The sequence below is a fragment of the Protomyctophum bolini genome (assembly GCF_963924005.1).
Source record: "Protomyctophum bolini genome assembly, chromosome: 16".
NCBI classification, from domain to species: Eukaryota; Metazoa; Chordata; class Actinopteri; order Myctophiformes; family Myctophidae; genus Protomyctophum; species Protomyctophum bolini.
This window is the reverse complement of record NC_137877.1, coordinates 5,428,519-5,443,329: the sequence shown is the minus strand read 5'-3', so window position 1 is coordinate 5,443,329 and position 14,811 is coordinate 5,428,519. Positions and strand designations below refer to the sequence as shown.

At 44.8% G+C, this 14,811-nt stretch overlaps 1 protein-coding gene across 2 annotated transcripts in view; it reads left to right on the top strand.

Annotated features, from left to right (window-relative positions):
• The first annotated feature begins 8,207 nt into the window (after positions 1–8,207).
• LOC308331074 (guanine nucleotide exchange factor DBS-like) overlaps positions 8,208–14,811 on the top strand; it is a 72,513-nt gene continuing 65,909 nt past the window's right edge. For both annotated transcript variants that reach the window (XM_080786214.1, XM_080786213.1), the window contains exon 1: positions 8,208–8,422. In XM_080786214.1, coding sequence (XP_080642340.1) covers positions 8,254–8,422 — 169 coding nt within the window. In that variant the 5' untranslated portion in view covers positions 8,208–8,253. The remainder of the gene's footprint in view (positions 8,423–14,811) is intronic.

The window sequence follows — 14,811 nt, the reverse complement described above, 5'->3', positions numbered from 1 at the left end:
AATTATGTAGCCCATATTATTTTGTAATGGCATCATGATGCTATTATGCCTGTGGATCTCCAAAATGCTTCACACATGTGTCTGAGAACCCGTTAGCTAATATAAGGACCAGGCAGATAGCTACCGTAGCCAGCCTTCAGTCAATCAAGCAATCAGTCAAATCAGTCATGTAAGCACATCTATGACTACTTTGAACGGAGAGCATCTCCTTGCTTTGCTTAAGAGGCCAATTGACCTACTTCCAGTCAATTCAAAGTGACACATCTAGAACAGAGAATAACTACGCTAGGCGTTTACAGTTGGCAGTATAGTTAGTAATGGTTGGACTTTAGGGCATGCTTACTAAAGGGATATTAAAAAGGGGTTTTGTGTCCTTTTTTTTCCCTCTGTACTGTGTGCGCGACTGTGCGTTCGTGCATGCTAGCTTGCACATATTATATCAGCGTGAATGCAGTGAAAGCCTGCTGATACTGTTGAGCCAAGGAAGGACCATAGGAAGGACATCTACAATTTACAGACTGGTCCTGTTTTCTTCGTGGTCTCCAGAGTCCAGGGTTTGGACTGGCCAGTAACTCATAGCTGCATATATTATGAATGTATCTAGTTGATGTCTTGAGTGTTTGACTTCCATTTATCTTTCTTCTTGTGTTATGTATCGTGACACCTGCATCTCACAATGCTTGTATTGGTGTGCAATACCTAATGTACGCTAAGTAGTTAGAGTTTGTATAGATGGCCAAAATGGGGAATTCATATATTTACTAATAAGTGCCAACATAATACTACTTCAAAGGAGGAGGTCGAGGTATATGTTGAGGTTGAAGGGAAATGTTTATCCAGATTTGTGGCATATGGTGGAGAGCGTTCACCTGAGCAGGTGAGCCGCCATGACCCACATAGTATAGAAGCAGGTCAGGTGTATACTAGCCAGATGGATCTAGCAGGTCGTTAGTTATATTGGTCTTCAGCCAGTCGGTCACACACAACCAGAGTACATGTGCGCGTGGCCAGATGGCTGCTTGGCTGCATTTCTGCATTAGAACGCGTCTCACAATGTGTTCACAAAGTATGGTCGCACGCAAATACAAAATTTGCTTCTAAGCATTTTTTGCTAAAGAGGTCTTGTATTGTACTTATACAGGGCAAAGCAGTTTTAGAGCAACATGAAAAAAATGATTCCTGGAATCTCCTGAGTTTTATGGCCTGACTATGAAGATTTAACCTCTATACTCATGTACGTATTTCCACAGGAGAGTGGTAAATATCATACTGTAGTATAGTAGCCAATATCAACATCACTACAGGGTTTATTGCTTGGAATATGTTTCTCCAAGTTTCTCTCTATGGTGTTAATTGTTCTCTATAGAAATGTTATTAACTGCAGCAATGATTATGCTATACGACATGTCTGCGGTTTTGCCCAGTTCTCAACTATATCATATATTTATTCTCAGACGCTGACTTGCTTTCCTAGACCGCTCATGGCAGGCATGAGACCTGGAATACAGTAGGGTCCCTTCTTGTAGGAGGGAGTCGAGGGACTGTCTGCTTGTCTGCGGTTCGTGTGAGAGATATATGCGTTAGCCCTGCTGTAGCTGGAGGTGAGCGCACATGCACACCTGAGACTCGTCAATTTAAAAGCGTTGGAAAGGTTCAAGGCACGAGAAGTGCACGCGTCTGCAATGCATGCACACATGTATTAAGTGTGTGAGTGTGTGTGTGTGTGTGTGTGTGTGTGTGTGTGTGTGTGTGTGTGTGTGTGTGTGTGTGTGTGTGTGTGGAGTGAGTGTGGGATCTGAGTGTCATTAAAAGGTCCGTGACTTTTACAGGAGGTGCAGCTCACAGTGGGAGTCACGCTCACATGATTAACGAGCGCTGAAATGGAGCAGGAAGGGGAAAGAGAGAGAGAGAGAGAGAGAGAGAGAGAGAGAGAGAGAGAGAGAGAGAGAGAGAGAGAGAGAGAGAGGGGGAGAGAGAGAGAGAGAGAGAGGGTGAGAGAGGGAGAGCAGGGTGCTAAGGTATCGTCTCTCCTCCGCCTCTGCAGTCGCCTCATCAGTATGTGTGAGAGAGAGAGAGAGAGTGCCTCCTCCCTCATCTCTATTCTTGCCCTGTGCAACAAAAGCAGGAGGCTATTGCATGCCAGCTTTCGCTCCACAGACAAAACCACTATTCCCGCATGAACGCAGGCACACACACACATACACAATTACACACACACACACACACACACACACACACACACGCACTGGCAGCGAGCCATCTCCTTATCTCGGGCTATTCTATGAACTTGAATGCTCTTTGCTTGCCTCTCCTGCCGCTGACATACAGTCGGAACTCTGTACAAGTGTATAAACGCCACACTACAATTAATTATTCATTCCTATACATTTCCAGTTTTTTCACTTTGCTCCTGCAAGTGCGATTCCTAAAAGGATGCTGCATACAGTGCGCTTGCTTTTCGGGGATGTGAGAGTGAGAGAAATGGAGATGTGTGTATATATATAAGGATAAGGGGAAAGGGTGTCAAAGTGGCCGAGAAAACGATTAGTCCAGGAGGTTGAGAGACGGAGAGCTCGGTATAATTAGCCCGGGCAGCATAAGGGGATTTGCTCCTCCAACGGCTGCCCCCCCTTTCTTTCCCCTCCTCCTCCTCCTCCTCCTCACCACTCCCTCGCCTGGTAGAGGATGCTGCTCTAGAGCTATACAATACGGCAGTGCAGTCTGGATGAGGTGTGTGTGGGTGTGTGTGTGTGTGTGCAGAGCTGGGTCCCGCACCTCCAGCGAGAACGGCGTATAGTCGAGGTGTGAGGTTGGTTGGTGGATGGAGAGAGAGAGAGAGTGACTCAGCTCCTGTTTTAGTCCCTCTTCTTCAGGACGGGGGATCTGGAGGACCACCAGATGGACCAGATGTCTCTGATTTGGATTTGCTCTGGAAATCATCGGCGTGTTGTGACGAGAGAGAGGATCGGTCTTTCTCTCTTGTGACCCCCGGCACGGCTAACGTTGTCCCTGCAGACAAAAGCTAAAAAAAAAAGAAAAGAGGAAGAAAGAGGATTTCTTACTCATCCTCATCATCATCATGCCCATCTCTGTTAGACCTCCAAGTGGATGAAATGCACCTCGGAAGTCTATTAGTTTAGTGTTGGCCGGAGCGGAGCAGCACCTGCATGCACACGCGGGGGGGTTGGGGAGGGGGTGGGGGGGTCGTTGAGACAGAGCGCGTCCTGTTTTGAGTATAGTGTGAGACTTGGTTTATATAGTGGAGCTCGTCTCTCGTCATGTCCGTGCCCGAGTTTCTGCGGGATGTGGGCGGCGTGGGCGCCGGGGAGGGCGAGGCGTCGTACCGGATCATGAACCGGCTCAGTCAGCTGATCCAGAACCTGGACCTCTCGGGACTGGCTTCTTCTTCTTCCTTCCCCTTCAGCCCCGGCAGTCGCAAGAGCTCCTGGATAGCCTGGGATGGTGAATATTACTATTATTACTGCACTCACTGCACTGTTATAGAGTTTGTGTATAGTTTGACGCGTGAGCATGTGGTGCGCGCTCGTGCTTAATACAAACGCAATCGTTTCTGCTCGTGTGCGTCTGTGCGTGCATGTGTGTTTTTTTTTCCAGTCCTGGCTGGAATTCTTCAGGGCGGTCTGCCCAGAGCACCACCACACACACACAGGGTTTCCTGTGGGCTTCCCCCTACTCCCAACTTGTGTGTGTGTGTGCGTGTGTGTGTGTGTGTGTGTGTGTGTGTGTGTGTGTGTGCGTGTGTGCGTGCGTGCATGCGTGCGCGTTGAAATATCTGTGTGTCAGGAAACTCGGATGCAAGCAACAGCCACTGAAAACGGTAGTCACATCAGTAGAGTTTAGTCCAGAGTTCTTGTCAGAGGGATCTGAACAGCTGCATTAATCCTCTTCTCGTCTCGTGCATGCCAGACAGTTATTATCTTCTCAAGGAAAAGAGCTAAAATTGCAACCCTTGGGTTGGTACAGACTGAGGAGTAATAGAAACTGCTGACCATCATCCCCTTTCTTTTTTGAGTTGTGGAAAAGTTATATAGCGTTAGCTTTTTCAGAGCCATTTTGATGCGGGCTACAATAGCACAGGTTTGTTTCCCAGGGGACCACTACCAGTGAGGGAGACAAACCATGCTGAGAATTAAGCTCAGGAGGAGCCCTTCTAGATGTGATATTGCGGCAGGGATGTCCCTGGTGCCACTAAAGCAGCGTGAGTCAGTCAACTGTTCCTATACTGTATGTGTCTGTGATTGTTTCTTTTTTGTCCTTTCGCCTTCTATCTGTATGTGCGCAGTGCGTGCATGCGTGCGCGCGCGTGTCATTTGCTTGTGTATATACGCATGCACAACTGTAGGAGGGTAACCTTGTCGTTGCTTTAAATATCTGCAGCCTTGCTCTGGACATGACTCTGGTTTATGTGTGCGGCGCGCCAGCCTATTTCTCCACCAAGGTCGTTGTTGCATTGTTCTGTCCCTGCGGCTGTCGCTGCGTGTTATACAAGCTATCATAATTAAGTTCTTGCCAGTTGTGCCTGTGTGTATACATACGTGTTTCGGTCTCACATGTGGTTTTGTGTCTGTGACTTTTAACCCATTCTGAACGGGAACCCATGTTAGCATCATGTTATGCTTTAGCTATTGAAAAACAGCAGACCTACAAGCTCGTAGCGCGCCACCGAGTGGCGCGCTACGAGCTTGTAGGTCTGCTATTTTTGAAAAATCGAAGAGCGACTGACATTTTTTTAATCTGATCTCAGGTCTCAGGTACCATAATGGGTACATTTGCTACTTTAAGTATATTTTTATACTTTTGTATCTAAGACTTTTGTACTTTGACTTTCGAATGCCGAATGACTTTTATTTGCAGCAATTACAGTATTTTTTACACTGTGGTATTGTTACTTTTACTTAACCCATTCTGAACGGGAACCCATTTTGGTGTCCGCATCATGTTATGCTTTAGCTATTGAAAAATAGCAGATCTACAAGCTCATAGCGCTCATAGCGCTCATATGAATCTGATCTCAGGTCAGAATGGGTTAAGTCCAAATTCTGAGTACTGAACTTGGCTACAGCAGTCGTGAACACTGCAGTTATATATGATATAGTGCTTGGTGTGGACGGCCCTTTAGTATCTCAGAGTAATGAGAAGCTTTCTTTAAATATTGATGTATGTCAAAAGAAAACAATGAGAGCCTTTATGAATAATGAGAAACTATTAACGTATTCCATCGAGGAACTAAGTCATCATTTTGTAAACGTTTCTCGTTATTTTAGATAATACTTAAAATAATAATGAGTTAGCATGAGGCCTATCCCAAAATAATGACTTTTAAGAAAGCTTGAACTCATTATTTTGAGAAACTAAATTAAAGTCATTCTTTTTTAGATACTAAATCATTATTTTCAGTCTGCATGTTATTTGCCGGGGGTGACTGACTGACTGACTGACTGACGTTTCAACAAGCCTTTTGTTCTTGACACAAAAATGTCATCGCTGCAATAAACGTATCTCCATGATGGCTGATATTGAACTATTTGCATGTGACACCAACATGTGTAGGAGATGTTGGGGGCACGATTGTATTGTACTGATCAGGCTTAGATGAAGTCACCCCTCTTCAGTCAGACCTTGTGGAATAATATCTGACGTGGATAAACACCTCTTCACTCTTATCTGTCTGTCTGGCTGTCTATACCCTCCAGCTGTGAGCCATGCATGCTGATAACATAAGCCATGTTTTGCAAATAAAATGCTTTTATCTGCAATTGCATCCAAGGCCACATTTTGTGTGCATGTTTCACCCCACTTTGTTTTAGTTTTTTTGGCTTATCTGCCTTTATTGATAGATACAAGTGAAGATTTACAGGAAAGAGGGAGAGAGAGAGACAGGGGGGGGGGACATGCAGCAAATAAAGGTCGTCATGAACGAGACTCGAACACATGACACGCTGTCAGGCCAGAGCCTATATTATGTGGTATGATGCGCCTGGACCACTAGGCCAGTGGGATCCCCCACCCCCCTTTCATTTTCTCTTTGTAGAATACTGTAGAATAGATTAAATGGAGCCCAGTGTAACTGATAAGATGCTTTCAATACATTTCTGGCTATGAGTGCCACTTTATGGATTTATAGCCTAGCCTGATTATCAGAATAAAGCTGTGTGGAGCGCAGACTATGGGCTGGATCCAGGCTATAGGTTTGGCTCATATTATATTAGCCATTATTTGACTCTTTGACTCAGCAATTTGTGTACATATAGGCAGTTAAGCAGTGGATGTGTCGTTTTCAACAATGTGCTTAATGTACTCTCTTGGTAAAACATCTCAAGTCACCAAACTAGTGGTTATAATCAATGAAGCTGTGCCTTTTTTTTCTCCAGCACACTCTCTGGTTTATGACACTGATAACCTCATGTATGCCCTTGCTATAGAGCAAACACATTTTACACATAACAAACACACAAACACCCATGCGTGCACAGTTGCACACACACACACACACACACACACACACACACACACGCATGAATACACTCACTTGGCTTATATAGCCTTTTAGACTGTGTTGCTACCAAGTCCCCCCTATGAGCAGATAAAGGCAGATCTGAATGGATAGAGATAGAATAGCAATAGTATTATGAGCATGAGCTTATACAGAATGACGTCTTTAACCAAGCCCGTTGCAAAAGGACCCCAAATAGCCATGTTCCGTTCAGAACACAGTGTCTTTCTCTGAGAGGCGATCGGATTAGAATTACGTCTTTCTTTGAGAGAGTTCTTTTTAAATAATGGGGGGCTTTGAGTGGTGTAAACAAGAACAGAGGCTTTGAATAGACCATGCAGTCCATGAATGGTTAAATGGGGATGCACACAGTGCTTTGAATGGCCCCGTCAGAATGGAGGCTTTGTACTGTCAGTCCAGATCTGCTGAGATAAGACAGGCTGAGAGTCCAGACTCTCTGTTGGTGTCCTCTCTATATGGTAAATGAACATCACCAGGAAACTACGGGGAGCTGTAGCTCCCATTAATGAGCCAACCTTATATAGAATCCCTATTCTGGAGGTAAATTGGTGGTAATCGTCACAAAAACATTTTTCAAGAAATTAAAAATATTTTTTTTTCAGGAAATTAAGAAAACCTTATTTTTTAAAACAAAGCAATACAGCCTCATCATCAAAGTTGGTGCTGTAACTTTAATATTGTCAATTACTTCCATGAGAGGGGGAGAGGTGGTTGAGTTAGTTGCTTTAGCAGACATTTTGAGGGTCCAATGGAGTTGAGAGGTTTTGTCCAAAGCACTTTTTTGTGCCACTTTTATGTGATTTATGCCAACAAAAATAATGAGTTATGAGGTTTCCTCCCGACAGCAGCGTGGTTAAAAGTAGCATTGCAGAGGCCAGCATGTGAGGAGAAAGGAATAAGAGTTACACTCTCGGTCAGAGTTAAATGAACACTGGTCTTGTTTTTCTCCTGTCCATGACATAATATACCTGGGACCGTGGGACGTCAGGCTTAGTGAGGGAAATACTATGGAAGTGGGAGGGATCCAGTGTAATTGTCCCATAGTGGGAGGATAAGGTTAGTTGGTTTGTCAAGGGGAGGGTGGGGTCGCAATTGCTACACTGTAGCTTTTGTCTCTGGGGCGGCAGGTAATCTGAGGTCGAAAGAGGAAGTCCAACGCAGTCTCTATGAGTGTCATCCTGCAGGCTATAGCGCACAGCAGTCACTCTGAGAACAGGAAGGGACAGAGGGAGTGTGTTTTAGAGAGGGCCACCGTCAGAATGATAGTCAAATGGTTCCCGTAGTCTCGGTGCTGCATGGAACACGACTACTCGGGGCAGAGGAGCGAAGGGGGAACAGCAGGGCGACTATTGCAGTGGGGTAGAGAAGAGGCGCGCTGCAGGGACGACGGAATGGGAGGAGAGGACGAGCCCACGGACCCTCATGGCTTCTTCTCTGAGGTTGAACTGGACTCTGGGTTCTGTGTAGAGGAGGGGGGCGACTCCGCGCTGAGTCTGGCTGGTCAGGAGAGCGTGGTGGTGGTTGTGGTGGACTCGGAAGAACAGCCAGAGGAGGAGGAGGAGGAGGAGAAGGAGGAGATGAACTGGCTCGTTGGGACTAAAGGGCCCTCGCGTCCTCCGTCCCGCAGCGAGGGAGAGAGCGAGGGTAAAGGAGGCTGCCCGGTGCAGGTTGCATCTGGGTCAGTGAGCGAAGGAGAAGCAGGTGGAGAAGCAGGTGTAATGATGGACGGTGATATTGTGGAGGGCAAAGAGAAGGAGAAGGCAGGGAGGAGAGCGCTGGAGGTGGTGTTAAAGCCGATGGAGCAGCAGAGAGGAGGCTTCATGAGGATCTCCCTGGAGGAGGTGGAGCGCTACTACAGGTTCTCGCGCTGCTGCCACTGGCTGCACAGTAGGTGTCTCCCACTCCCCAACCTTGACCTATATATATTATTGACAAATACTCTTATCACTCTCTCTCTCTCTCTCAGAGTCTCTAGTCTCTCTCGCTTCAGCCAGGCTGAAGGCCTTATATCTGCTAGAGTTTTTTTGCAGGACACAGAAGCAGTATAGCAGTACATTTGCTTGTTTTATGGTCTATGGCTATATCTCTTTCCGTTTGCACAGAGCGATCATATATAGATTTGTGAAGAAGCAGCTATAGTATAGTCTATACCCTGGAGCCACGGTTTAACATTTAGATTCATACAGATCTAGTCAAACTGCACTCTGTCACCCTTCGCTAAACCCTCCAACCTCCCATGTTGTCTCACCACCGTCGCCCACCTCCCGTTTTTAGTGCTTTCATCTCTGCCCTCCGCCCGGGTGTTTGTTTGCCTTCTTTAAGCCCTTTTTAACCCCCACCGTTTGTTTGTTTCCCACCCCATCCCCCATCGGCCTATTCTTTAAGCATGTGTCGCACTGCGATCCGTTGTTGTGAACGATCCTATTTTCACTGAATGTTCTGCTATTGTGACTGAATGTTATCCTATTTTCCCTGAATGTTCTGCTATTGTGACTGAATGTTCTCCTAGTTTCACTGAATGTTCTGCTATTGTGACTGAATGTTCTCCTATTTTCCCTGAACGTTCGCCTATCATCTCAAGCCCATGTCCGCTTATTATACACGGCTTTGGGCTAGTTTTTTGGGGGGGGGTTTCAGTGCATATTATTATTATTATATCATTATCATGGCAAGGACCCCCAGATTAAATTGTGCCAGGGACCCCATACAAGATTTGTGTTGTTATAAAATGTTTCAAAAAATATATTCCAAAATGTATAACTCAAATTATTGAACATTATTATCATTATTATTAGTATTATTATTTTGTTTATTTGGGGGGGGGGATAGCAGATCTACAAGCTCACAACTACGGTTATTATCAAAATATCCCTATAGGCCCGTACCATATAGCCGCTTCTTTTAGGCTTGTTTTCAAGTATATTAGCCAGCTATGTTTTCCACACCACGCTTTGAAAAAAAACAAACAATTGAGAAGCACGTTTCTTTGAAGTGAGATTGAGTTTCAGCCCGTCCTTCCTGGTTTCTCTGTTGTCGCTCCTCCTCCCACAGTTTAATCTGTGTCAGTAGTGGCAGAAGGTCCCGGTGTGTGTGTGTGTGTGTGTGTGTGTGTGTGTGTGTGTGTGTGTGTGACTGTGACCCACTAATGTTTGACTCCTTACATACAAATGTGAGCATGCGGGGGAGTCGGCGACGCTAATCCCTCTGGTTAAGCCTTTTAAAGTCCATTAGGCCTTATGAAGCAGGTGGTTGTGTGTGTGTGTGTGTGTGTGTGTGTGTGTGTGTGTGTGTGTGTGTGTGTGTGTGTGTGTGCGTGTGCGTGGGGTGTGTGTGTGTGTGTGTGCGAAAGATGATTTTCACTAGAAATATTTTGACAAACACGTGGTCATTTTTTGTCAGTGAGACCTTATTGACCTGTATACGAAACCAGCTCCTCTCAGTGAAGACTGACATGTTGGGAGAAATACACTACAGAAGCTAACAGGTAGCCAGCCCATAATGCACACAAAGCTGTCTGTATCCTCAAAGGCACTGAAAGTGATATTCTTTTGGAAAAAGTGTTAAATAGCTCTATATTCTGATAGCAATCATTGCTGTAGTAGAGTGTCATTTGTTCAGAAATTCTGATTGGTTTTAGGTCTCCAAGTCTCTCCCGCTCTTGTTTAAACCAAAAAAAGACAGTTTCATCCAATCATGAGAGAGAACTTATAAAAGTGAAAATGGAATTGATGGAAGAAGTGGAACACTATATATACATAAAAGTTATAAACTCATAAATTGGTTCTCTCTCCTCACTGGATTAAAATTTGGCAACCTACCTGGATATGTCTTTTCTGTTTACTAAAGAGCTGGAGAGATGTCAATATCTCCAGCTCTGATCTCCATTACTGAAAAACACTCTATAGCAATGATTGCTATCAGAATACAGAGCTTCCATTCTGACCCGAGATCAGATTCTAAAAATGTCTTCTACATCCTGACAGTTTTCTGAAAAAGCTATGTTTCTATGTCAGTCGTTCTTGGAGTTTTTTTTAAATAGCAGACCTACAAGCTCGTAGCGCGCCACTCGGTGGCACGCTATAAGCTTGTAGATCTGCTATTTTTCAACACCAAAAGGGGTTCCCGCCCAAAATGGGTTAACATCACTCATTACAGCACCTTGAAATCTCCTGTCACCCCTCCAATATTGACTCTTGTGATTTAACTTTGCAGATACAATTTGTCATTTATTTATGTTTGTATATATGGCACCGAGTGCCGCGCCACGAGCTTGTAGTTCTGCTATTTTTGAAAAATCGTGAAAATGTGGCGGAAATTTGGAATATATATCCTTTCAGAGCGAACGTTTTTGACTCAAATCTTTGCTTCTGGGGGGGGGGGGGGGTCCCTGGAACAACATGTTTTGAGATGTGGGTTGGAGGCCAAATACATATAATTCTAGGGGTCCTTGACATGAAATAGTTTGAGAACCACTGACATAGAAACAGAGGTTTATCAGAAAACTGTCATGATTTTGAAGACATTTGTAGAATCGTCCTCAGGGTCTAAATAGGTTAACCTGAACCCTGTTGGCTGTGCAGAGCTTGCAGAGTTTGACTGTTAGGATGTTGCCTCTTTCATAGACGCAGGGGGTCCAGTGAGACTAATACAATTACTTGTTTCTCCCACAACAACTCTGTCCTCTCGTTTTGTGACGTCACCGATACTAGCTGAGGCTTTGAGAGAGAGCGAGAGAGAGAGAGACAGACAGAGAACGTGATACAGAGAGATATACTTTGGATCCTTTTGTAAGAAACACTATCTGATACCATTGCCCTATTATCCACTATTCACAGCACTAAGAGCCTTAAGGGCTCTTAACAAAGCACAACACTATGTGAACAAGATGACCGTAAACAAAGATGTTACCACGTATGCAAGGAAGTCATTATAGTTTGAAAGATAGAATGATGGGCTAAACGAAGAAAAAAAGAAAATAGCAGATCTACAAGCTCATAGCACGCCACTCGGTGCCGTGCTATGAGCTATAGCTATGCTATTCCCTGGAACAACATATTTTCGGATGGGGGTCGGTGGCCAATTACATAATAATTTTTGTGGTCCGTGATGTGAAATATTGAGCACCGCACTGACATAGAAATATAGGTTTATCAGAAAAGTATCATTCTTTTGAAGACATTTTTTATTAACCCCTAAATGGGTTAAAAGGCAGATGGAGAGAAGTGGCTAAATTGATGAATTTAAAATGTAAAAAATAAAAAAATAAACTAGTTGCTTAACCCATTCTGAACGGGAGTTGGCATCATGTTATGCTTTAGCTATTGAAAAATAGCAGATCTACAAGCTCATAGCGCGCCACCGAGTGGCGCGCTACGAGCTTGTAGGTCTGCTATTTTTGAAAAATCGAAGAACGACTGACATTTTTTAAAATCTGATCTCAGGTCAGAATGGGTTAATCAGACCAGTGTGTGTCCAGTGGAAACCTCGTATATGAATCTGATCTCAGGTCAGAATGGGTTAAAGCCCTAATCAACACCCATTATTTTTTTCACACTGGTATTTGTCAGTAGGGGTATACTGATTTCACACACTGGTATTTATTGTCAGTAAATGGAGCAGCAGAGTTGAATCAAACACTGATTATTTCACACTGTGGTATGCCCAGTGGAGTAACAGGAGAGCATCTAACCCAGAGATCAGTTGTTGCGGTGGGGTGGAGACGGTGGAGGAAGCGCTGCAGCTGCTGGTGGTTTTCCCTTGATTTGATATGTGTGGGAGACGCTGGGGGGCGAGGTGGGGCTGAGCGAGGCTGCGATGGGCGAGACCGAGAGACCGAGAGACCGCCGGGGGTTTCTATAAGCGAACTTGATGCCATGTGTGGAACGTGTGAGTGCCTCCGAGCAGATGACCGGACAGTTGAGGGCTTTGTTTGTGTCCATTTCAACCTCCTCAGGCATTTTCCCAGCGCAGTAGCAGGTGTCTCAGCAGCAGCATAACACATGACAGACATGCCCATCTAGCTGTTTATCTGGCCCACTTGTGGCTTCTAGCTGGCAGATGCTATCCATGACATTCTTCAGCCTAAGGGCATGCAGGCCCAGCTATAGACTATAGCGGGAAGTTGTTTCTCAAATGACAATAGGTCAATAGCTCCCTAATCAATATCTGTTAACTATAGCACTGTCAGTTTATTCAGTATAGTGTCAAATGCTGATACAGGGTGGAGCGACCTTTAGCTTTATAGGCTTAACATGATTAATGACAGGCTCTGACGGCAGAACATTGTCTACACACACACGCACGCTAAGCATCTGTGACTCAACTGGTAATGTCTGGAAGACGTTTAACAATTGCAGTTATAGTGATTTCCGATGTTGGGGTATATATTAAATTAATTCGCTATTTGTGACCTTAATTACAGCACACAGAAGTGAAGTGGAAAAAGATTCTTGACGATAACGGATATAAAAGTGAAATAAAATGATTGTGTTGTGCGAGAGTCACCTCATTTTGTGGCTGCCTGTCCACTTAATATTCAAAACACAACACAAACCTTTTCAACGGCTTTAGAAGTTAATTTCTCGGGCCTTCAGTATTTCACAGGGTAAAGATTACCAATAAGACCCCCCTGAGGGCGAGAAGCGACCTCGCCCCTAAAGGGCAGATGGCAGACTGCTGGGCGAGTGCTTGAGCTTTGGCATGGTCAGATCAACGTAATGGAATACATTCTGTACTTGCCATATATGGAGCGTGTCTTGAGTGTACACTGTACAGGGTTTGATGAGGTCAGATCAACATATGTATGCGGGATGTCAAATCAGGAAGGACGGGTGTGATAGGATCAACATAATGGAATGTCACTCGGAACAGGGTAGCTTTTTACAGTATATTGAGATCTAAGGGTCTGAGGTCAGATGTAGAGTTGCTGGCCGGCTCCATATATGCAGATCTAGAGACTGTATAGCAGTAGTCTCTCCTGTAAAGACCTTTGGAACTTCTATAGCAGTTGTCTCTCGAGACGGACCGTTATACTAAAGGAAATGAGGGCGCTGTTTCTCCTTTATTTGCCGATGGTTTTCTCAGATTGGTATAGCGGTGATTGAGGACTGTACGAATAAATGTGCCCCGCCCCCGACTTGACTTGATCGATGCTGTTTTCAGTTTTCACCACAGCCAAACATTAGCCAAAAAACAAACAAAAGAAAACAACACAAAAAAATATATATTTCCAACAAAAATGTTATAAACTTTTAAAAGTAGCGTAAACAGCAGATCTACAAGGACATAATGCATCACAATGCGAAGCTATAGATCAGCTGTTTTTGCTGTTTATCGCACGAGGAAGTATAGTAGAAGTATACAGTAGGGCCTAAAGTGGTTAAGAGACTTGGCAACCAGCTGACAGAGACACATCTGACTTATTTCTGAAACTGAGCTTTGTCTGTTTATTTGTGTGTACACGGCACGCATGTGTACTGTGTACTGTGTGTGTGTGTGTGTGTGTGTGTGTGTGTGTGTGTGTGTGTGTGTGTGTGTGTGCGAGTGTGTGCGAGTGTGTACGTACGCACGTGCGTGTGAGCGTGCGTCTGTGCGCGAGAGAGAAAGGGCAGACTCTGAGTTAGTGATACCCTGAGGCCAAGGCTGTCACCTGATAAGTCTCAACGTTGTCAAACAAAGAGCCCCAAAGAGGCATTTTGGTCTGTTTGAACTGTAGCGTAGTCACAGGGGGGAGGATAGGACCCAGGGGAACGCGTTACGGGGCTGTTCCTGCAAGGAGAAAACCAAGGAAACTTAAAAGACAAGCAGCAGAAGAACGTTTGGCCTATAAGGAGTATACGGACAGGCAGTGTATATATACAGTATATTTACATTCTTGGGTGACGTGTTTGCAGCTGTATACAGTAGAGAGTACGGTATACACTACACAGTATACAGTATGAAGCTAGCCTTGGAGGAGCTGCCCTGGGCTGGCACCGCTATGCCGTGACGTACCGTACGTCACCACTCCCTGGCAGGAGCACCGACACGGGACGGCACAGGTACGGCATCCGGAGAACTCGCCAGTTTTCCCGACTCGCTGCGGTTTAGTGCATTTTAGTTTTACTGATATGATATGATATGATATAGTACTTTAACTTTAGTTCACACTGAAATTTGTCTTGCGAATCGCGACCCGGCCAGCAGCCAAGTATGCAGAACACATATACACACATTTGACATAACACAAAGAACAAGACAATTTACATACATAAAGACATGAAGACAATTAGAGCAAT